We start from the raw sequence: 25,893 nt of genomic DNA, 5'->3' as shown, positions 1-25,893 counted from the left end.
CCGTCCCTCTGTCTGTCTCTCAATCTGTTCCACTTGGTTTTCTGCATGCACTTTTATCCTAAACACTTGTACATGTAGATGTTAAGCTGAGTTTTGATATACAGTGTATGTATGTATCTTGATGAGTTACAGATCAAGTTTGCATTTCGTTCTGATTCATTGATATTTGACGGAATTACGACCTTTTCAATTTTTAAGAGTTTTTCTAAACGCTTGCAGATATTGAGCTGATTTTTGGTATGTGACTTTACTTTGATTAGTTACAGATCAAGTTTGCATTTCGTTCCACTTCAATGATTTTTGGTAGAGTGATGACATTTTCAATTTTTATCGGAACCAGAATACACTTGCCGGTAGGGGACTATAGTATTGCTAATGCAATACTCTCAGAATATGCTTGTTGTTGCTGAGAGTAAATATGTCATAAAAATAATTTATGAAAAATGGAAATCCTCCTTGGAGGAGGTGGAAACTCCCATTCTCGAGCAACTATCCTCTAGGCTAGTACTATAAACTATACACTGTAACAGTAAATGTTTTTTATGTCTCGGAGTATTCTCTTTAGAGAAGTGGGCAGGCTTTCGCCTACATCCATAGATGTAGGCGAAAGCCCGTCCACTTCTCTAAAGAGAATAGTCTCGGAGTAAATTAATCTTTTTTATTATTAAGTCCAACGGGTACATCCCCACATTCCCAATGATCTCTGAACAATTCAGTTTGTTGGGCCGGTGGGGAATGGGGATAAGCAGCAACTCTATAATTTCATTGGACACTGTTGGAGGTTTTATCCCTGTATCGCATTCCGGAAAGAAAATATTCGTTTTGGTTTTGCTATTTTCACGCATTAAATGTTTCCTACATGAATTCAGAATTGGAAACTTATGCAAGTTTACTGTTTAGTTATGAGGACGGTATAGGTGACTTAAGTTTGCAGAATAATGAGAATATGTGGTGAGAATTTCCAAAAACTATATTTTTGCAGTAATTCTAACTAAAAACATTTTGTTCTATCGTGCGGAGGCTGTTGTGAATCACATTTTTCTGAAACGGCAAACAAAATTCAATAAGCGTCGAACAGGGTGGGCACAGACCACTGAACGGTGGCTTAGCGGTAATAACCCCCATTTGGTGGTCAGTTGCCCGTTCCGGAGTCGGAAACATTTTTGGAAATACCACAGAAACCTCGTATTTAAATATGATGATTTTGCAGTTTATTTACAGCTTGTACGAAAAGATTAATTTTATGACTAGTAATTATCATTTTCAGAATGACAGGTTTCAGTCTCACCCTGACTGCTTATTGATAGAAATTCAGGTGCATTTGGAAATACCAATAATGCTACACTGAAACACTTCAAATCAGTGTTTCCAAATAACTTTACCTCTATAAAGGAGCAGATCAGGAAGCTTAATACTCAGATGACAACCCTTTCAAGAAGTACATGGAATGTATAGAAGAGTCATTAGACTCATGAAAAAAACAGGTCCAGTCCAAAGACTATTTCTAACTAGCTACTAAGGTATCTAAACCTACGCCATATAGCTGTTTTTATCTACTGGTACTTCTTGCTTTATTTGCATTGTGTGGCCAAATGCTGGAATGTCGCAATATGGTGAGTACCAAATTTTTTGATACAGTCACACTGATGATGAACGCATTTTGGCAAAGTTATGATTACTTTCAAAATTAATATCAATTTTGCATCGAAAATGCATCCAGTTCCATTTTCTGGTAGCTAAGGATCAAAACTAAGTCTAAAATGTCTCACAGATCTGTATCAATTTTAAAACTTATCTTCATGCATTCTTAGATAAAATGTTTTTGGGATGATTTTTCATGCATTTCCTCTCCATTCTCCTCTCTCATATTTTCAAATTAACACCCTGAATTATGCTGTGCAAGTGCACAAGATGATAGAGAACAAGTTTGACCTGTTTTAAAGACAGGTAAAGGTAGTTAGAAGTAGCTACTTCCAAGTAATTTTAAATACCTAGGTAGCTATCAATAGCTACATAGGGAGAAATAATCTTTGGACCAGACCTGTTAAACTCAAGATATGCATGGAATGTATAGAAAAGACTCATAAAAGTGCTTACTTGTTAACTAAAGTGTAAAGCAGGTTTACCCTAGTAAATAAACTTTTCCCAACAGGAAAAAGATAAATTGTGTAGGAATGACCTAATTCTTGAACATATAGAGAGAACATAAACACCATGTGACTGTATAAATGCTTTCATCTCAAAGTAAATGCAGAGAAGAGAGCTTGTTTAGTACATAACATCTTGTGAAACATTTATTTGAAGCTATTAGTGCATTGCAAACATAGTAGTCTGTTGTGTGATACTCATTTACAAATGATAACATTCCAATAAGCCTCAGGTGGAGTCAACTGTGACCAAGTTTTAGTGATCAAAGGCAATCGCAAGAATATTTTTTGATACAAACAAAAAAGACTTCCAACCAAAGAATATTTTAAAAGAAAGGGAAAGTGGAATGTTTTCTCTTTTTTTTTTTTATTTATTTGCCTTGTTAGCAGCTTGAACTCTTAATTTGTTGTTTGTAGCATACTGTATAGTAAAATTGCTATTCTGATATTTCGTTTTATTGCATATACACAAGAGTCAAGACAGACTCTAGTGAAACTGTGTTCCTTGTAGAATCACTTAGTAGTCTTGAACAACTAGGCTCTTATGACCATAACTTATCTTATTTCTCTCCAGAGTTTGGTTTGTAGAAAATCTAGTATAAAAGATATAAATTGGAAATAAGCAAGATTTTTTGGGAATATTTTGTGTTCCATCCCCATCCTCAAATCCCAGTGGTATCAAATGTTTGATACCACTGGGAGTATGATACCAGAATTTCTCTGAGGTAAATTAAGTTGAAGCTACTGTAATATGTTGTGGTTGATCAAGAAAATGACATGAGTTATTTTATTCTAGTAGGTGTTAAACATTTCACAAAGTTGTATATGTAAAAATATCTTTTTACCAAAATATTTCATCACCTTCCAGGTTTTTACTTTAACAAAAAAAGAAAATGTGTAGACAATAATTGGTCCAAATTATAACCTAATTATTCAACATTATCTTTGCCTGACAAAAATAGAAATAATGTTAAAAGCAATATGAATTTCTATTTATGAAGGATCTTGCCATCTTTAATGAACCAACCTCTCAGAAGGATACCCAGTATGTGCAGCTGGTGTAAAAAATTCCATAAAACATTCAGTTCTGCCACAGTAACAGAGGACAAGTATAATGGAGTCACTGTAGATCTCAGTTCATCACAGTCCCTCAACTCAGAAGATTTCAAACACATACTGTCAGGTTTGTTTCTTAACCCATCTTCGCTAGCCAAGGGTTTTCAGGAGCAGAGCATACTGAAAGCCCTTGGCCAGCAAAGTTCTTAACCAAGTTGTTCAAGGTCTAATTAATACAAATGTATAGAAAACAAAAGATTGAATGCTGCTGATTCTACTGGTTCTTTTTGCTTCTTGTCATATACAATTGAACTTCAATATCTTGAAAATTGATATCTCAATACCTTGGTTATGTTGAAGTGGTTTAGAAGTCCCATCCCCTTATTCTTTTAATATTTTACCCAGGATATCTTGAAGATTTTTCTCGGTCAAATTTGAGATAACAGGGTTTGACTACTTAAACAATGATTTTTGAACATCACACAAATTGATCTGCATCAGATGACAAAGTTATATGAAAGAAAAGGTTCTTATTTGATGTTCAGAAGATAACCTTATGCCATCTTTTAACTTTTTATGTCATCTATTATGAGTCCAGAGTTGGCTTGGAAATACCAGTGGTAAATACCGGTATTTCCCGTCCCGGGAAATTCTACAAATTTTCTCTAAACTAGGAAATATCGGGAAATACTGTGAAATACAAAGTTAAAGTTTTATTATCTCTTGAATTCATTCAATCTTATACAAAATTCAAAAATAAAATAAATATAAAAACAGAAGATGATTAATATTGAATTTATATATGAATGTATCACTAGTCTACTGTAGGTTCCATACCCATAAGCATTTTGAAACATTAATCTTCCTTGATGTATAAAACTGAAGTTTTCCAATTCAAGTTTCTTTTCAGTTTTGTAAAATTATTATTATAAGTTTATTAATTATAAATCCAAGAACAAAACAAACTTGTTTTAATCCTTCTGTAAACATTGTCGTTATTACAAACAATCATGTTGTTTAAACAAATTGCTCTGGACAGTTTTGTGCTCCTGTTTTGAGATATAATTACCTTGAGTAGAACTGAAAGGCTTCTTCTTAGGTTTGTTATTTAAACTACACTCTACATTTAAGAATTTTCTTATATCCTTTTTTAGTTACATAAAAAAACCCTTTTGGGATCTTTGGGTTCATATCATGGATCTTTATAGACTACATCAGACTCCAGCATGAAACACATGACCCTCACGACTGGTATATGAATATACTGTGTTATGATTGTATAAAATGAATTACTTGGAAACCAGAATTTTTTTAAATCAGGGACAGTCATACCTAAGATAGATATCTTAGCCAATAAGGTGTACTACATGTCAATATGAATGAAATATATACCTATTTCTTATTTCCCAGTATTTCCCGGGAAATACCAGTAATTCCCGGTAACTACCAGTACATGTATTTCCCATCATCCTGGGAAATATGAGTATTTCCCAGTTTTTTGCCAACCCTGATTATGACAAAATTCAAATTAATTGTGGGTATCTGTTTCCAGTCTGTTATTTGTCACTCGGAAACTTCCTAACTTCCTACCCAAAAAGTACAATATTCACTGCCCACAAAGGGCTAGGGCAAGTTGAATATTGTACTTCAAGGTTTGCTTCTTTATCGTATTGACCAAAACAGCTTGCAAACCTTGCCATCTATTTTGGGTGTCAGGTATAGTTCATCTGTCTAGACTTCTTGGTGACCCAGGGTTGAATCCTGTCCTGGTTCATTACTTTTTCTTTATTCTTGTTATTACACAAGTATGAAATGTTTAAGGAACCCATAATTGCATTTGAATTTATGCATAGGCATCTTGTCTTCTACAAACTTTTATACTTTGTTTACTTGGTATACATTTTTCATAGTATATGATATTGTAAATGATACTAATGAAGCTCACGGATTTTGCAGATTCACTCCAGAAATGGAGAAGGGAGGGTAAAACAGCTGTCTGGATCAGGGTCCCAATCCTATTGAGTCACCTGATTCCAGATGCAGCCAATCAGGGATTTCAATTCCACCATGCTGAGTATGGGCAGTCCCTCCTGAAGCTGTGGTTGGATGAGAGCAAGGAGGACCTGACCCCCCAGTTTGCTACACATCAAGTGGGCGTCTCAGGTCAGTATCTGTTGGACAAGATTAATCATTCCGTATTTTGCATTCCTTAATTAAGGACATACGCAACATACTGATACTTTTTCAAGATATTCTTAATTTAAGATTATAGTGCCATCAGAAGTTCGTCGACAAAAAATCAGCATGCATTACCAGGGGTTTTGAAAAGATATCAATTGATGAAAATTCTTGTATAATTCAAAGAAAAATACACAAAAATTACTAAACACATATTCTAGATGTTTTGTTTATCCAGACTTGTTTTAGAAGAAATGTACAACAGCATATATAGACATACAAATGTAGCACACAATTCCTTTAAGCGTTGGAACTCTTAAACTCCAGGGAAAAATACAATAAAGTTCAAACTATGTTGCGTATGTCCTTAAATGTATGGAAACATTTCTATTGTACTTAATTTTATTGTCTATTATTTCATGTTCCTCATTGCAAAAAAATATTATTACCATTGTTTATGATGGTTATACAGGCTGCCATTTACACCAATTAAAATGAAGTGTGATTTTTTTTACTGTGGCTCCAAAGGAATGGTGGTGGGGGTGGGGGGGTGGGGGGTGGGGGGGTGGTTTGTACTGTTTTATCCTTGTGTATCTGGGTGTTGTTCTAAAATCTGTGCATTGATTTCTTGTTCAAGTGGACTCTATTGTCTAATATTTTTTGTTTGTGTTAAATGTTGATAGGCATTGGAATTCTCTTTGTTTTAATTGTTGACAGACATTGGGATTCTCTTTGTTTAAATTGTTGAAAGACATTGGGATTCTCTTTGTTTTAACTGTTGATAGACATTGGTATTCTCTTTGTTTGTTTTAATTGTTGATAGTATTGGTATTCTATTTGTTTTAATTGTTGATAGACATTGGTATTCTCTTTGTTTGTTTTAATTGTTGATAGTATTGGTATTCTATTTGTTTTAATTGTTGATAGACATTAGGATTCCCTTTGTTTGTTTTAATTAGTGATAGACATTGGAATTTTCTTTGTTTGTTTTAATTGTTGATAAGCATTAGTATTCTCTTTGTTTTAATTGTTGATAGACATTGGTATTCTCTTTGTTTTAATTGTTGATAGGCATTGGTATTCTCTTTGTTTGTTTTAATTGTTGATAGGCATTGGTATTCTCTTTGTTTTAATTGTTGATAGACATTGGGATTCTCTTTGTTTTAATTGTTGATAGACATTGGGATTCTCTTTGTTTGTTTTAATTGTTGATAGGCATTGGTATTCTCTTTGTTTTAATTGTTGATAGACATTGGGATTCTCTTTGTTTTAATTGTTGATAGACATTGATATTCTCTTTGTTTTAATTGTTGATAGATATTGGGATTCTCTTTGTTTTAATTGTTGATAGACATTGGGATTCTATTTGTTTTAATTGTTGATAGACATTGGTATTCTCTTTGTTTTAATGTTGATAGACATTGGGATTCTCTTTGTTTGTTTTAATTGTTGATAGACATTGGGATTCTCTTTGTTTGTTTTAATTGTTGATAGACATTGGGATTCTCTTTGTTTTAATTGTTGATAGACATTGTTTTAATTGTTGATAGACATTGGTATTCTCTTTGTTTTAATTGTTGATAGACATTAGGATTCCCTTTGTTTGTTTTAATTGTTGATAGACATTGGGATTCTCTTTGTTTGTTTTAATTGTTGATAGGCATTGGTATTCTCTTTGTTTTAATTGTTGATAGGCATTGGGATTCTATTTGTTTCAACTGTTGATAGACATTGGTATTCTCTTTGTTTTAATTGTTGATAGACCTTGGGATTCTCTTTGTTTGTTTTAATTGTTGATAGGCATTGGTATTCTCTTTGTTTGTTTTAATTGTTGATAGAGATTGGGATTCTCTTTGTTTTAATTGTTGATAGACATTGGGATTCTCTTTGTTTTAATTGTTGATAGAGATTGGGATTCTCTTTGTTTTAATGTTGATAGACATTGGTATTCTCTTTGTTTGTTTTAATTGTTGATAGGCATTGGGATTCTATTTGTTTTAATTGTTGATAGACATTGATATTCTCTTTGATTGTTGGTAGACATTGGGATTCTCTTTGTTTTAATTTTTGATAGGCATTGATATTCTCTTTGTTTTAATTGTTGATAGGCATTGGTATTCTCTTTGTTTTTTTTAATTGATGATAGGTATCAGTATTCTCTTCTTTTTTTTATATAGATATTGCTATTATCTTTATTTGTTGATAGGCATTGGTATTCTCTTTGTTTGTTTTTATTGTTGATGGGCATTGGTATTTTTAGTTGCTATCCTCTTAAGATGACAAGCTTTCACATCATAGTTTCAATGCAAATAATCAAGCATCTTCAGCTCAGGAGATTCTCAATTAATTAGGTTATAAAACACCTCTGCAAGGTCATATTGATTGTGTGGGAGGTATGAATGTCATCTCCAGATAAATGTATTGTATCATGGAATTCCCCTGTGTAATTAACTTAAAAAAAATCACACTAGATAGCTTTTACTCAGATTATATGTATTTTCAGATCAGAGTAAATGCTTGTTGTTCTCTGTCAATGAAACCAATGCCTGGATGCTGCTCCTGAGCAGAAAATGTGCTTGTTAATTCAGTAAAAACATGATTATTCTTACCAATAACATTTTACTTTTAAAACGATTTATTTTTAACAAAAGCGTTGCCATTCCTGTTGTCTTTTGTCAGAAAGTGTACATGTGACTGTTTGTAGACCCTGACTTTGACTATTTCTGTGTTTTGTACAATAATGACAGAAACAATGCAAAGTGAGTCTTTAAAGCATCTATTTATACCCCCTGCAAATGAAGTTGGGGGGGGGGGGAGGGGGTATACAAAAATAACTTTGTCCATCTGTCTGTCCATCTATCCATGCAATCATGTCTGAGCCATAACTTTGTCATGGTGAATCTTTAGAAGCTCATACATGTACTAGTTAAAAAGACTGTTTATGTGCCATGACCTTGACTTAATATAAATTTCATGTCTGGTCTACAACTCCAGAATGGAGTGTGTCTATGCAATCATGTCTGGGCCATAACTGTCATGGGGAAACAGTAGAAGCTCATACTTGTTACAAGGATTGTTCATGACCATAAAACGTGTCATGACCTTGACTCAATTTGACAAGTTCAATGTCACTGGCAGAAAAAGTATAAAATATGTGTCTGGTCTGCAACTCCAAAATAGAGAAACATTGGAGGTTTGTACCTCATAAAAAGATTGCTGATGACCTGAAGGTATGTTGTGACCTTAACCCAAGGTCATTCCAGTAAGTTCACGGTCACCTTTACAAAAATGTTGAATTTCTGTACTGACTGTTTCTTGTAATGGAAAACATAAGAAACTCATACTTATCATAAAGTCTGCTTATGACCTGAGAATATGTCATTGACCAAAGGTCATTCCAGCAGGTTCATGTCACTGGTAGAAAAGTGTTTTATTCGTGTTCAGTCCTTGACTCTGTAATGGAGGATAATTAGAAGTAGACACTTGACACAAAGATAGCTTATGACTTAAGGGTTTGTCACGAACTGACCAAAGATCATTTTGGCAAGCTTAAGGTCACTGATAGAAAAAAGTGTTAAATTTGTGTTCTCCTGATTACTTTCTAATTGTTTAGAAGATGTGTCATGACTTTGATCCAAGGTCATTCCCACAAGATCAAGGCAGAAAAAGTATAAAATCTGTATTCAGTTGATTACTTTCTAATGGATAAGTATTGGAATTTCAAACTTCAAATAAAGATTCTTTGAGAGCTGAAGGTATGTCATAACCTTGACCCAAGGTCATTATGACAAGATCAATGTCACTGGCAGAAAAAATGTAAAATGCATGTCAAGTCCATAATTTTCTAAGGAGAAACATTGGATGTCCATATTTTACTCAAGAATTACTTATGACCAGAGGATGTATCATTAAACAAGGTCATTTAGGCAAGTTCAAGGTCACATTTAAAAAATTTTATATGACAGTTCAAAAAAAGATTGCAGCGGGAGGTATAATTTTCTGAGGTCGCTCACAGTGCCTCTACTTTTGACTATCACATGAAATACAGATTTATTCAAGGAAAATAACTTAAAGGAAATAATTTTCATAGAATGTTCTAGACATAACAGAGCTGTTATGGTTATTTTTGTTGTCTACAGGAATGGTAATTCGTGAGGACACGGGACAGGTGCTTGCTGTACAGGACAGAAATAGCCGGGTAACTTAGTGCACTATTCTCTGTAGTACAAGGCTAACAGTCTCATCAGGGAGATTCATTTCACTTCTATTGATACATTTATTTTTTTTATTTTTCAGTTTAATCTTTGGAAATTCCCGGGGGGTCTATCAAATCTGGAGGAAGATATCTGTAATGCACAATTTTCTAACGTAATAGACACTGGATTTTGGTCATTTGTCCAAGATTTCGATTTTAGAATAACTTAATTAGAATAATAAACTAATAAATCTGTTAAGAAAGCAATTTAAAAAAAAAATATTGATCATTGTAATTATTCATTGATTATTTTAAAGGTGATACAGCCGTGCGTGAAGTTTTTGAAGAAACAGGTATTGAAGCAGGTAGGAAATCTTAATTAGAGTTATCTCTCTTTTGATTAGAACTGCATGCATAGAAAGTTAATTGTTCAAATACTCCTACTCATTCCCCCCTACTACTTCAATTCATTATTTAATCAATCGATAAAATTGCACAACCCTAAGAAGATAACGTGTTTTAGATATGTGAGGACCACACGAAATCAATTGCATAATAAACAAGTTGGAAATTTCGGGATAGACGTATAAGGCTGTTGTTTTGATTTTACTCTGACATACATACACTGGATTTTAAATCACTGACTCCGCAGATTTAAGTCGGTCAGAACTTGTCGCCCTGACACCAGTCGCTATGCACCTCCACTGATAATGCACTGTAAATTATTCTGTGACATTTTCCTGGAAGATAGCCTGCATTTTAACCCTCATATCATATAGTTTACTAAATCTGTAGTCGGTGTTCATGAATTGACTTTGAAGACTATACTGTTCTTTAGAATTTCAGTCGGTCCTTGCTCTGAGGCAACAACATAGACAACCTGGAGCTTTCGGAAGGTCAGACATTTTCATTATATGTCGCCTTCGACCTTTAACCTTTGACCTCAAGCCTTGCTCACGTGAAATAAAAGCATGTCAATGGATGCACATCGCAGACATGCAGAAATTGAGCAATTTCTCTGACTTTACAAACAGATTGACCAGCATGGCGATTTACGGCGTCGAACATGGATTTCAGGATCTGGACATTACGTACGAAGAGATGAAGTCGGTGTACAAAGGACTCCGCTACAAACTTTACCACCGCCCTATACCAGCAAACAGACGAACTGACTAAGCCGTTTAAACTCGTGGTTGACTGGGATGTCATTTATGTTGTGCATGCTCTTTTTAAAGTTTTAATATACACGAGAACGTTCTTTGTAACAGGCTATAGGTTTTATATTTAAATAAAATTGTTTATTCACTATCTTAAGTGTATATAATTTTACAAGGAAGGTATGAATTCTAGAGCGTTTTAGAGGCCAACAATAGGATAACGACGTTCGTGCTGGGATCGAGTTAACATTGTTTATATATGTATATGTATGTGGGCAAATATTCAAAATATCTCGAGTCATTCAAACGATGTCGTCCTCCTAAAAAAAAAATGTAACAAATTAGCACTCACTAAATGAATAAAATGAAGGAATGAAGATAAATTTGACTTTTTATCGACCAGCGATCAAAACTTCAAACGATGGGGCTAATCGCGTCTGATAGCACGATTTCTCATGTCGCGGTTACAAAGAAGTGTCCGATATTCTTTTTATTCCAACACGTATATTCCTAGTCCTGGAAGGAATGCAGACAAAACCTGTTTGCGTAAAAGAAATTGAATTTGATTTTAACACGGATTTCGTGTTCTCAACAAAGCGTAGTTAATGTGTATTGGGTAAAATAAGGGTATATTGGGGCGGGAAGATTTTTCCTAAGATCCAACCGTATCCTTTCCTTACAAAGAAGTTTAACAAAAATGTCTACAATTTTATTCTCGATTTGATTTATGTATCGATGCTTAACAACAGTCTTTTCTTTGATTTGTAAGTAAAAGTTTTATTTTATAGAGCGAAAAAAAAGTCATATAACTATATCATGTTAAATTATTTTCACTGCCCAAAGAGTTGACTTCGTCAGAGTGCTTTTTGAAAAGTAAACGCAATTAGCAATTTTCCCTGTGATTTATTATGCTTTAAAGCATAATATTGTTGCTAACGGCCCATTTTATCTATTATATTGCGTTGCATAACGGCCAGGTACCGAATTTTGATGGTGTGCTCGTCAATCCCACTGCTTTGTTTTATTACGTAATGTGAATGTCACTGGTGTCTTGTGTAATGTGAATATTTAGAAATAAACATAAAAGGTAAATAAGCAGCGTCTTTTAAAATCAAATTACAGAAAAAATATGGAGTGGAATATACCGGTATTTTATTACCCTATTTATGTATTGATATAGTATACGATATTCCTTACTGATGTATCGGCACTCAAGAGCTTTAAAGCTTAAGAATCCTTTCTTTTGAAAATTAAAAAAAAATTAGTGCAAAGAGGTGAACAGTATAGATTTAAGTTAATGTTCATTGAACACAAAGCATACGATGCCTGAGCTGTAGACAGTACGCACAATGATCCCCGGATTAAGCTCTTTACAATTATTATAACCGGCTTCTCGAAAACTTCATGATCGGAATCCTTACTGAAAAGGTCACAAGTTTTAAACATAATCTTGGTCACAGAGATAGATTTCTTGCGTAACTTTCAATTTTAAGAGGCAATTGATGCGCTGGGTCATGTCGTAAGTGAACGTGGATTAGCACTAAGCTAAAGCAGACGGTACTTGACCCTAGGTCAAAGCAGGTTATCTGCTGGAATATTAACCAGATCCGTCTTTTTATTGGAGATGAAGAAAAGTCTATCACAGGAGTTGCGTAACCTATGATTACTTTCTAAATGTGTGTATTGGTCTGACCGGGTCATTGAAATCTCGGCACCAGCTCGGAGGTGTTAACCGCCGGCCATGTTCTTCACCTTGATAAGATAGTATATTGTTATGTACCCTATATTAGCCTTCCATTGTGACTACATAACTGGTAATTGATGACGAAATATGGAGTCTAGTTCTGCTTTTTCTCTTGCACTCCCAATTTTTTATGCGCCTCCCCCCACCCCCCCCCAAAGTGGACATATTGCTTTGCACCTGTTGGTCGATAAACCAAGTGCTGTCCGCTCAATATCTTGAGAACTCTTTGCTTGACAAACATCAAACTTGGTAGACTGTTACTTCCAGAAGATGATGGTATTGAGGTGTGATATAGATATATAGTGATCAAACTTTACTTTTAAAATACGTGTATCAGGCCCGTAGGAAACAAATTCAGTATTCAGTTTGGGGGGCACAGCCATACATTTTCAATTGACAGTTGAGGGGGAACTACCAGAAATTTCCTGACAAGCAAAAAAAAAAAAAAAAAAAAAAAAAAGAAAAAAAAAAGGTCAACAGACGTTTTGTATTGAGGAGGCACAAGCATATGGTATCTATGTTTACTATAGTGATCAATATATTGGCAAAATTATGGGGGGGGGGGGCATGGCCCCCCGGTTCCTACGGCCATGTGTATTGCCACTGACTAGTAGGAGACCAGTTGTTTTTCACTATCATTACAGACATTCTAAATTTAAAGCTGTTCCCTTTTTATCGGTGATATTTGCAACATAGGGGGATATATGTTTCTCACATTTCTTAATTGTTTCCTATTCTTTTAGATTTTTCAGCAACTACGTGTCTCCGCAATGCGAACAAAGTTTGATCTAAGACATGATTTGTTTAAAATGTAAACATTAATTAACCACAATTGTTTTTATGCTCAATAATGATGGAAAACTACACAAAAAAAAAAAAAAAAAATCCGGTCTGAAAGATTTACACAAAAGATTTCAACTCCATATATTCATTGGAATAAGTATAGATCATGATACTAGTATTTAATCTTAATTAACGTTCTAGATACATGTATATGTTTTATTTATATCAAGTGATATATCTTCTGTATACTTCATGCTTGGGATTCATTTGCATTTTTGGTACATATATTCTTTGCTCTCTTGAATAGGCATATGCATGATTGGAATTTACGACAACCTCGCAGCCCCACATTCCGGTATCCGGCACCACGTGTAGGTCTGCATTCACAGAAGTTGTCTGACAACTGTTTTTGCGGCTTGTGGACATCAGATTTTGCAATCTTCGCATTTTCTAATTGTTATTTTCGAGGAAGGACATTTATTTTAAGAGAAGTAGTGTTGTTTTTCGTTTTATTTGCCCACTCCCTTCTTTAAGGTCCTAAGAACACATGTTTTCACGTCTTTTTTCTTTCCTCCGATAAAAAATATCCGGATTCTGATCTGACGTCAATCAACACTAAAATGCTTTTATAGTTACAATAATAAGAGAATATCTTTAAGGTAAATTGTCTGTTGTCGTACAGTTTGTTGTCGTAAAAATGTTAGTATTTTCTTTTCCTTTTTGAGATCACAATATATATATATCTATATATATATATCTATATCTATATCTATATATATATATATATATATATATATATATATATATTACACCATACGGAAAAGTGCATAATTTATTTACTGGTAGATGTTTTTTGAGCTCTGTTGTAAATTTTCTTGAAGAGAGAATCTTCACTGGTGCCGATTCCCTCAGTAAAGAATCACGGAAATGGTGATTTTGATATTCTACAAGACACCATTAGTATTTGATGTTTCTGTGGACGATCTGGTTTCTTAACGTGAGGGCAAAGGAAACGCATGACCTTACATATGTGAGAGCTGTAAACAGAGGAAATTCGTGTCGGATGTGTTCCAGCCACCTAAATTGGGTTTCTTTTTGGAACAGTGAAGTTTCCCAAAATTTAATGAGCGGAAACTCTTGTACTGATTAAGAATATCACAATATTGATCTGTTTGTCCCAAATTACTCCTAATTTCCCATTGTACCACTGCTGTAAGCCTTGTACACCATCAAATGATTGAAATAGTTGTACGCGCGTATAAGGTTATTTGACAATGAAAATGATCTTGTTGTCGAACTGCTACAAGCTCTTACAGACGGATAGTTAATGGCATATTAACTGTGCAAAAGGTAGTCGTGAATTAGGACTCTTTTGTCTTGACATTAAGGTCAGTGCTCTTGACCTTAACAAGCAAATAGCTCAGCAAGACGTCCTCCTAAATCGATCATTTAGAAAGTTTATTTTTAAAGAATCCATTATACATGTTTATTTACAATTTGAAATATGTCTGAAAAACATACTTTTTGTTATTGATAAATCAATGAATGTCTGCAAGAAAACAAGGTATTCAATATCACGAGAAGACACTGTTGTCTGAGTGCTTGTTTAGGTACAACTTTATTGTTTTCTGCTTCTGCGTATTACTATTTGTATTTTTCAAACATTCAGTGCAATTGTATAATTAACCCATGTGACACATGGGTCACAGTCAAAGTTACATATATATGTATTAAACTCGGCAGTCTTAGTGCCATAGAAAAGCAACGAATACTGTTTATTCGATTTCATGGAATTCGATGATGATGTACTATCTTGGTGCTGTGCCATAGTATTTGGGTCACAGCAACATACCCGTTTGACATCTAATGGAAGCAGTCATTACTGCCAATAACTTGTGGGCTACAGAACGCGTACCATAGCTTGATACATGTACGTCATGCATACTGAGCCTTAGAAAAGCATACTAACAGATCGACATTGCTCTGCCATTGTCATTGTACGTAAATGTAAATTATTTAGGTCCTTTTAGAGTAGTCTGTGTGGGTTTCATTGTTGTCCTTTTGGATTTCAGTCTCCCTCCATATCATATCCCGCATCCTCATTCGCCTAAATTTTTTGCTCTACTGGTCAAAGACTAGAAGAGATTTTATGCGGTGGGTAAGGTGCCAGACTCCCGCCTGTCTATATGCTAAAAGTGTTCGTTTGTTGGTCTGTAAACAAATTTTCAAATTGCTATCCCTACAACTAATATTTCTGTGATTTTTTTCAAAATACTGAAGTAGACTAGACTGAGATACATAATTTTGTTGGACTTTGATTTAATGACCGATACTACTATGGTTTCTAAAATTAGAAATTTCTGTAGAATTCTTTCCAAACGCTACCCTCTCTACAGTTTTAGTCTGATTAAGGCAACAGTAAGTTTTACATGGGAATATATAGTGAAAAATCTTTTAAAGATCTTCTTTACTAAGTTCTATTTTATATGTACATATCCTTAAGTTGCGGTGATTGAAGTTTTTTTCTTCCAATTATGGATCCTGGGGTAAAAATCGGGGATCAAAATTTAAATATTATACAGAAGAAATTTTTTTTAAAAAAAGTCTTCTTTCTCTTTGTTATGATATTGAAGCAATCCATGATGTGTAGATTGAAGTTTCCTTATATGTGGAGACCTCATAGGGGCTAGGGTGGGGCGACAAAATGAGTAAAAAAAATTATGTAAATAAAAAGGGAAAATATTTTTAAAAATCTAACGATGAACAGCAGGACCAAGGTGACTCAGGTGAGCGTTATGACACATGCCTTTTTTTTTTTATCCCTCCCCTTTTAGCTCACCTCAATGATGTTGGTGGGAGCGTATATAATACCTTCGGTGTCGATGTCCCAGGTTAGAGTTTTTGGAGCAGATTTTTTTTTCTTCAAGTTCTTATATGTCCAATATTATTCAGAGATGCATGGACGATGCTTCTGATATGTTTCATTGTACCAATCAAGGTTTCAGATGCTGCAATTTCAGCTAAAGAATGACCAGGTTAATGTTTTTGGAGCAGATCAAAGTTTTTAGAGCAGGTTTAAGTTTTTAAAATAGTCCGTTACATGGGAAGACGTTCTCATTTTTAATTAACTATAAGCCCTATATAGACCAAACTTGCATGGATGATACATCTAAGAATGAATATTGCTAGGCTTGCTTCAGATGCTGGATCTGACCTTCTTTTTCCGGATGAGTGAAGTTAAAGTGTTTTGCTGCAGGTTCATTCTAAGGTAACTATAAGCCCTATGTTGACCAAACTTGCATGGACGATATATTTATTGATGCACACTTCCAGACTTGCTTCGGATGCTGGATTTGACTTGCATTATCCGAATTAATGACCAGGTTTAAATTTTGGAGCAGGTTCATTCTAAAGTAGCTACTAGCCTATGCTGATCAAACTTGCATGGATGATACACCGAAGGACTACTTGACTTGCTTCGGATGCCGGATCTGACCTATATATTCCGGATGAGTGACCAGGTTAAAGTTTTTGGAGCAGGTCTATTACAAAGAAAGTTTATAGCGTAGCTGAACCAGACTTGCATGAAGGATGCATCAAGAGATGCACACTGCCAGAGTTGCTCTAAAGCTGGATTAGACATACATTTTCAGATGAGTGACCAGGTTCAAGTGTTTGAAACAAACTCATTCCAGTGTAACTTTAAGTCCTCCCTAGACAAAACTTGATGAATGATGCATCAAGGGATGAACACTCTCAATCTTGCTTCTGATGCTGGATTTGACTTCCATTTTATGGATGAGTGACTAGTTTGAAGGTTTTAAAACAAGTCCATTTCCAAGTAATTGCAAACCCTATCAGACCAAAATTGCTTGAACGTTGAATCTAGAGATGCACACGACTAGGTTATTAGTTTAGTGTTGGACTTTGCCTTACTTAAAGACAACATTCGTTTAAGTGGGCTCTGTAATCTTTGATTATACCTATGTTTTTGAAAATTTGATTATACCCATGGTTTTGAAAATCCTATGTTCACCCCAGATATGTATGTATGGGTTACAATGAAAATAACGAATCTACAGGACAAATAATTATATTTTCTGCAAAAGAGAGTTGATTATGTCTGATAGTTTTTTATTTTCATTTTTTCATTTTTCTGTAATCTGTTATCAGATAGGTACATTTTGCATTAGTCGACCTGTCATCTAGTGTCATCCGAACTACTATATGACAGACAATGTCTAAACATTGCAAAAATGAGTGCTATGATATGAATGGAAATCACCCCCTCCTGACCTACAGCACGTGTAGCTGTCAATGGGGATTTGTGCCTGTCATACTTACGTGCACATTACATTACTATGTACAGCAAACTTGTAATTTTGTTGTTTTTAGCTCACCTGAGTTAAGACTCAAGGATATTCAATTAATGACCCGGGGATTTGGTGAGACTACAACCAGAAATCAAAGTTGGATATTATATTGGAGAAATTGTTTTTGAAACTTTTCTTTTCAAGATCAGCAGTAACAATATCTTCTGTATTGTAGACTCAAATCAAGGATGAGACCATATTAGAGAGTCAACATATTGTCCTTCCTGATATACTTTATTTTAACAAATAAAATACACAATGTCATGAAAGATAGTCTTGTTATATATTTTATTTGCTATTATATCAGGAAGGACAATATGTATTGGAGAATTTCAAAATATCCCTGAGTTGTGCGGTTAGTTAGTCATATTGATGTGCAAAGATCCAGTTGTATTTATTCAATCTTGTCAGGATGGGGACTCAAAGGGAATTCGGAGTTTAACATATATATATATATATAAACACATCGTCATCCTCAGCAGGACTACAAATTAATTGATATGCAACAAACATGCTGCATACACAAATCATGGCTTAAAATGAAATATGTGGAGATAACGAACGGTATTCGAGCTCAAATGTCCGTTAAGCATTACAGAATAGGAGCAGAGCAAACACGGACCTCTAAGACATCAGAGGTGGAATCAGGTGCCATGGAGGAGTGAGCATCCCCTGCCGACCGGTCACACCCACCGTGTGCTCCTTGTCATGATCGGGAAATAACGGAAAATCCGTCGACAATTCAGTGTGTAAATAATGGCCTAACAATTAGTATGAAAAAAGTCAGTCAGCATTTGACTTAATGAAAGATTGTATTTGCTGACAAGGCCATTGTATCGACCATAGAACTTACGAAATGATGACTTTAATCGAGACTGCTGATATTCTTGTTTCATAAACTTGTTTGTCAATAACTTACCTCGTTTTAGAAATTGTTCATACGTAGAGCATGCTCTGGCGTATCAAATCAACTGAGAGGTATAAACCCCGTATGCAGGTGATAAGGGTATATTGCTGCATAAGTAAGGGAAGCTGACGATTGAAAAGTTAAAGTCATCACGTTTATCATAAAACTTTGTTGTTAGATTACCATTAACGTCTTTTTCTAATAAAATGTCCAAATATAAAACAGATGTGTCAGACTCTGTGGTATCTTTTATCTCAAGCTCACCAGGATATATCTTGTCGACAAAAGAATGGGAATAACCATTGTTAATTGACAATACGTCGTCGATATATCTAAATGTCGAGTTGAAGGCCACAGCAAGTGTTTCCTTCTTTTCACGTAAAAGATTTTGAACAAATTCTGCTTCATATGAATACAAAAATAGGTCTGCTAATAACGGGGCGCAATTGGTACCCATGGGAATTCCAATAGATTGTGGGAAGACCTGGTCTCCAAAAACCACAAAGATATTTCAATCAATAACTCGAGCATCTTTTTAATGTCAACTTAAGAGTACATGTATGTACAATCAGATTAATTTTTATCGAAGTAATTTTGCAAATGACCAATGACAAGGTAAGTCAATTTACGAGTTCCATTTTTATTGAAAAAGCTGCTGTCAACGATATCAGAAGGACTTTAATTTATCGTGGGGAATAGTTGTATATAAAGTTGGAAAGTCGTAAGTTTTATGTTGTTGATTTTTGTAAAATTTTGTGATTTCAAATGTTCCAAAAGTTCCTTGGAATTTTAAAGTATCCACATCTGATTTACACCACTTCTCGAATATATTGTTGCACAGTGCTCTTGAAGTATCTCATTCACTACTGTTAATATCTTAGTGAGGAGTAAAGAAAGAGGCTTGGTAGAACATTTACTGGAACAAGCTATGTATCTTTGTAAGGATTTTTATGAAGTTTCGGAATCCAATATAGATATGGTAATTCATTTTGGTTGTTGGGAATATTAAAAATATTCAAACTGACATATGATTTTGAAGAATTTCCTCCTTAGAAAGGGAGCTATGGGTATAGGTTTGATTACCTATTGTATAGAATTAAATCCTAGTTCCTCTAAAATACAATTTATATAATGAGCCTTTTAATGAACAGGGGAACCAATGTTAGAAAAATTGGAATGGAAGCATGGATGCAAATTTTTGTAATCATGGACTCGGATAAAACCACAGCATAGATGTCGAAGTATTTCGTGAAAAAAAAATGTTGAAAGCGTTCGAAGTCAATAAAGGGTTTCATTTACACATTCTTTGACAGGAATATATGTCAGAGCTTTGACATGTGACCCCCACCCCCTCCCTTTTAAGATTACATATGTGGAAAAATATTCTTCGCATGTATATGTGAATTTTTCATTTATTTTAAAACTGTAAATCAAATCTTTCGGTACTTTTTCCTTAAAGTTCGCGATGCAGGCACTTTGAGGACAATGAACTTTTATCGGAACCAGACGACACAGTCGGTCAAGCACCAGCAGCCATGATAGACCTAAGCAGCAGACGAGAGTTCAGCTGCTTCCCGTCTATCGACTTAAAATTAAAGTAACTCTTGTCTGATCTCCATCCATGCACAGCTATGCGGAAGAAAGAAGTCGCCGATTAGTGCAACATGTACACAATTTTTTCCGCGTAAAATTTACATTCATCAGTAGGGCCGCATCAATCAAGTGTTTATAGTTGAGAACAGGAGCACGTCATTTCATTGATTTAGTTTTATATTTGTTTCGTGATAATGACGTATGATTGAGGATTGTTTCACATTCATTATGCGGCGATGAAAACGGATTTCCTTGGGAATACAGTCACATCATTACTAGTATTAGCACGAGGTCCTATTTATGAATTGACAAAAGTAAAACCAATTGCAAGTATAAATTCCTAAGAGTTTATTTCCAGAAAGACAATTTTTATGCCCCGCCATGAATATGGCCGGAGCATGTAGAGTTCGTCATGTCCGTCTTCCGTCCTTCTGTCTGTCCTTCCGTCCCGCTTTGCGTTTAGTTCATTTCAAAGAAACTATTCAAGAATTTTTTATCAAACTTCATATGCTGCTACATACTGATGAGAGCTATTCAACAGCATCAACATTTTTTGACATTGACATTTCCTTTGACCTTGACCTCACTTTTCTTAAAATTAGTGCTTAGCTCAGTTTTAGATAAAGCATTCAAGATATTTTTATCAAACTTCATATGCTGATACATACTGATGTGAGCTATTCAACTGCATCAACGTTTTTCGACCTTGACATTTCCTTTGACCTCACTTTTCTTAAATTAGTGTTTAGCTCAGTTTTAAATAAACCATTCAAGATATTTTTATCAAACTTCATATGCGGATACATACTGTTGAGAGCTATTCAACCGGTAAAAACTGCAAAAACTTTTGACCTTGAAACTGCAAAAACTTTTGACCTTGAAGTTTCCTGTGACCCTTGACCTCACTTTTCCTAAATTTGCATTTTGCTTAGTTTTAAAGAAAGTATTTAAGATATATTTATGTAAGCTCATGCTCGTATACATAATTTGGTGAGAATTTATTATCTCTATCCATTTTTTTTTTTACATTTTGATTTCAATTATAAAGAAACTATTCATGATATTCTCATCAAACTTCATACACTAATAAAAAAAATTTCATGTTGCATTACTTATATATACTCGGCAGGGCATTCATGTCCTATGGACATATTTCTAGTTGTATCTGTTACAGAAGAGAGATCTTTGATGAATTTTTTAACCCGCACTCTTTTTAGAATTGTTTAAATAAATTGAAAGTCCTAACTATTTCATAATTTTCACATAGCTTTTGCAATCAAGGCCATTTTTAATATCAGTTAACTTGTCAGCAGTGCTCTGTTGCAATTATATGCTGAAGTGCAGACAGATCGGGAAAGATTGCTAAGTACATGAATTTAGCTCTTATTTCTTGCATGTTGAATATGACACGTAATTTTTCAGGACTTCAAGGAATTTGTACATTTTCAAATGGTAATTGGCTTACCGAATACTAAATACAGGGTATATATAATATCTTTAGTTATGCCAGTCTATTAATGATGAATGGACTGATGGAAGTTAATTAAAACTTAGTAGAGCTTTGGCCTGTCAAAAACAAGTTTTATATTCAGCGCTTCCCTGTGTGTTTTCCCCCGTTTCTTGGCCTGAGTCCCACACGGGACTCCACCTGCAGGTCAGTCCAACAGTTAATTATCACTTTGTATTTAGCATTTTTGTCTTTCGGTATCAGTTTTACAAGATGGCGCCTTTTGATCAATCTTCTGATCAAAATTAATGACAATTTAACCACTTTTGTTACAAGAAACACTTGTTTCGAAGTCGCCTTTAAAGTATGCAAAATTGTCCCCATCATTAGAATGAAAAATTGGCCATTCTCGCATTATTTTCATAATAAATGAAGGTGACAGGAAAAAGAAGAAATATTGCAGATATGTACTTTTGTTCAGGTGTGCGAGAATCTTTATTAGAACATGTAAAATGCAACACTTGTTGCTTAACGCTTACGAAGCGTTGATTTATTTAAAAAATTTAACCATATGATTTTTTTTTTCAAAGAGATAAATTTGAGAAGTTGAATATCCTCTATTCGTCGAAAATGGCTAAAGATGAGTTTTATTAAGAAACTACTTTAGAGCAAAAACTTAGGTTAACCTCTTCAAACTTTACTCCTACTCTATAACCATTATAGTCTTTGTTAAAAAAAGAAAGGTTACAATTCAGGAGGAGATCGTTCAGAGAAACTTTAATTTGTATGAAAATGATAAAATGTTTTACGTATATTTAATAGTTAACACTTAGTAATAGAGATTTTAACACTGTTAATGGCGGATATAATGATGATTTCCAGTTCCAACACTGTCTGGAATTCGAGAAACTGGGTTTAATGCAAAACCATATTTCACTCATTTCTGTGAGATTTAAGGTACGTGTAATGAGTATATATACATACCTTAATATATTGGAAGACTTTTTTTTTAATCCATCTTTCTATTTTTCGGCCTTGGAAACGGATCTTTTTTATATTTGTAACAAAAATCCCGCTGTTAATTCGGTTATGTAGAGTTGTTTCAGATATTTGTAAAATTGCAGTAAAAAAATGGCTAATTTGAAAACTTTGTCTACAAAGCTGTTGATAAACAGGCTTATGTTTATCAGGAAACACATAAAATTTCGGGATGTATTATTGATGCAAACATGAACCCATCGTTGACCCTGAATGTTTTTAGCTTTCATTGACAAGTCAGCGAAAATATAGATGTAAGATAAGTATATAAATAAAATGCAGACAAGAATCATTTATGATTATTTTTTGCAAAAAATTATGAATTGCTGGTGTTATCCGCGTGTGCACAGAACATTCTAGACTGTAACGACTTTATAAAAGCTTGAGTAAGTTAGATCGTACGGATTGAAATGATTCTTGTCTCTTGTCATCTTTATGATGTCTGGTCTATTGATTGAATGTATTTATCATTAAAAGTTTACACCCCAATCAATTTATAAAGTAACACGTGCACTTCTGCTGTTTCCAAGTGAAATGCTTGTTATTTAAAGAGTTTGACATGAATTTCAAGGCCGTCGGAAAAGGAGGTGCTTTTGGCGTGATCGCTCCTACTCAGGGATACAACTTAAAATATATTTTTTAAACAAAATGAATTCATTATTTATCTGTTTAAGGTAATGTTATTATTTTTAATTTTTTTTGGAATATTAAAATAAGGACTTCCAGGATGCACCAGAACCGACTAAAATGGTACTCATTTATACTTTTTTAAAAAATCTAGCTTAAGGAAGATTACCCCGATACGAGCCTCAACCATACCCCTTCCCAGAAACCTTGTGACGTCCCTAAATTCAATGAAAGGTATTTACAAGAGGACACCAAAAAATACAAACGGAATGGTGTATGAAAAATGTTCGATTAATGAAAACGCATAGATCTGTGTTTAGACAACCCCCTGCTGCATACAGAGAATATGACATTGCATTCTTTTTAGGGCGATAATTACATCTCTTTGCATAATGGGTATACATGATAGCCCAACAGCCGGGGCAAATTTTTGAATTCAAAACATTTAACAATATGCAATACATTTATGTCCTTTTTTACGATTCTCCGCGCAGATAGGTAATCAAATTTACTTTGATTAAGTGCAAATACATGCATATACAAATATATTTTTATTTTGTAAAGTCATCATGAAATTCTAAAAAAAAAAAAAAAAACAAGAACTCTAATCCTGTTATATTCATGAAAACTTTGATGTGAATGCATTATGTAGATAACTCTATAAGTCTGTAACATCCATCCACTTTGATAAACAATACTTCAAAATTTATTTTCCTCGGTGCTTGATAAAAATTCTTTAAAAACGGAAAACCATGCAGTGGAAATCTATGCATTTTATTCAGAGAATGTGTTTCTCTACTTAAAGAATTTCACGGAGCGAAATAAAAGTTGTCGGTAATGTTACCACTACACTGTTGTTATTATTCACGGTAGTGTTTTTTTAGTACTAGTATTAGTGCACTAGTGTAAGTATACTTGTGTTAATATCAAGTGTTAGTGTACTAGTGCTAGTATACTAGTGTATACAGGTGAGATTTACTGATAGAAATTTGTCCGTTAGAGTGTCGGTGTCGTAAACTTTCCAATTTTCACCTCTTTGTTTCACATCATAGTTTGTTCGAGTCATGGAGATAAAAAAAAAATAAAATTTCTCAAAAACGAAAAAGCCATTATTAGTAATATTAACGTGCACACACCCTAGGGTAATGCAAAATTCTAATTTGTTCAATTTGTAGCCCCTGAGGAGTAAGGTGGTGTCACAAAAGGAGATTAAATTTCGTACATTGGAATATTTCGGGAAAAAATCTTTGAGAATCTACTCAAGAACAGCGGGGTTCTAATTAGAAATATAGATATCCAAGCATCATCAGTGCATATTTTTAGTTTGTTTAAGTCATGATCCTCAGGGAAATGGTTGGGCTAAAACAGAATTCAAAGATTTATACAAGAATATGGGAATTTAAAAAAACAACAAAACTTTTTTTTAATTTGAGATAAAGAGAGTCACAGTAAATAATATGCAAGCATACCCAAATCGTGTATTCTAACTCGTCAGATCTGATACAAGCAGGACGGTCTTTGCTTGAGAGATCAGGCAATTTTTATCACCAGGTTGCGACCGGTGCAAAAAATAATAATAATAAAAAAAGTCTTGGTCCTTTACCTTACAGAATGTAAAAAAAGTGCCATCCTCTTTTTTCTTTTTTTCAGAACTTAATGTTTGGGGATTTTATATGCGATTTTGGATTACATGCACTTAAAAATATATAAAAGTTGGGTTAATTGAAGAATATGGGCTATAATTCATTTAACAATACAGGAAGATGAGGGATACCTCTGATCACTTTGGTACAAACAATGAAAATCTAATTTATTACCACATATATTTACAAATAATGGAATTGGAATTAACCAAGAATTATTCGACTGATTTAGAAAAAATAGTTTCTGATGTTGTGAGAAGACTTATTTTCATAGAAAGCATCCATCATCATGTTAAGGTCAGTCAATCAATATTGGTGTGTTCTCTTAATTTCTTAATCACATTCCCACTTGCAGCCTGCATGGGCAGTTCCGACGTACACATGTGTATGAATGAAGTATAACTGAATATCTTGTGTTGTTTTTTTTTTCCATTTTTTAAATCGGCGTAGGATCAGCTTTTTGGGTAATGCTTAATGATATATGATCCACCAATTTAGTCAGATAGTAAACGTTTAATTCCTAAGTTAACATAGATATACATGTACATGTATAAAATGATCAATTTTTCAAATTTCCTTATTTTCATAGATTAGAAGTTTCGACCTTGACAAAGGCCATTGTAGAAAAAAAAATTCCAATGTAAGACAGTTTTATTATCTACTTTATAGATGTTTAAATGAAAATTGGTATATGTTTAAGAAATAAAGTTAATTTTGATGTTGCTCGATTTAACTTTTATTCTTTCGTCTGAATTTGGGATTTATATAACTTCATATATCTATTTAAATAAAGAAAGAATGAATGAATGAACAACCATGTCATTAGTGTAAAATCCGAAATAATTAACTAATTATAAAATAAGACACATTAAAGGCAACCATTAAGCAATTTTTACAGATAAACATGAAGCATATAGATTGTAGTCAAAAATAACGAAAATAGAGATGACCAAATATGTTTTTCTGGTACATTCAAAGAAGATGGGTGAACAAGGCGGGCGAAGT

The 25,893-nt window shown here is 34.0% G+C and overlaps 1 protein-coding gene across 2 annotated transcripts; it reads left to right on the top strand.

The window, feature by feature from the left end:
* Positions 1-881: 881 nt before the first annotated feature.
* LOC133173087 (nucleoside diphosphate-linked moiety X motif 6-like) lies at positions 882-10,884 on the top strand. Of its 2 annotated transcripts, none has more exons than XM_061308007.1 (7): positions 882-951; positions 3,149-3,330; positions 5,160-5,366; positions 9,521-9,579; positions 9,678-9,729; positions 9,894-9,941; positions 10,415-10,884. In XM_061308007.1, the coding sequence occupies exons 1-7, from the start codon at positions 947-949 to the stop codon at positions 10,750-10,752; spliced, it is 891 nt and encodes a 296-aa protein (XP_061163991.1). In that variant the 5' UTR covers positions 882-946; the 3' UTR covers positions 10,753-10,884. The 2 variants fall into 2 exon arrangements, with proteins under 2 accessions (XP_061163991.1, XP_061163992.1); XM_061308008.1 differs by lacking the exon at positions 882-951 and adding an exon at positions 1,362-1,613.
* The last annotated feature ends 15,009 nt before the right edge of the window (positions 10,885-25,893 follow it).

The sequence above is a fragment of the Saccostrea echinata genome, unplaced genomic scaffold (assembly GCF_033153115.1).
Source record: "Saccostrea echinata isolate AGI-Se365-2 ecotype Australia unplaced genomic scaffold, CSIRO_AGI_Sech_v1 ptg000056l, whole genome shotgun sequence".
Taxonomy (NCBI): Eukaryota; Metazoa; Mollusca; class Bivalvia; order Ostreida; family Ostreidae; genus Saccostrea; species Saccostrea echinata.
Note: the sequence above shows the minus strand (reverse complement) of the source record. Positions and strands in the feature narration are given on the sequence as shown.

Excerpts from the sequence above, each read along its gene's own strand:
- LOC133173087 (XM_061308007.1), top strand. Across the intron at positions 9,580-9,677 it reads TACAGGACAGAAATAGCCGG|TTTAATCTTTGGAAATTCCC; the intron begins GTAACTTAGTGC and ends TTTATTTTTCAG. Across the intron at positions 9,730-9,893 it reads AAATCTGGAGGAAGATATCT|GTGATACAGCCGTGCGTGAA; the intron begins GTAATGCACAAT and ends ATTATTTTAAAG.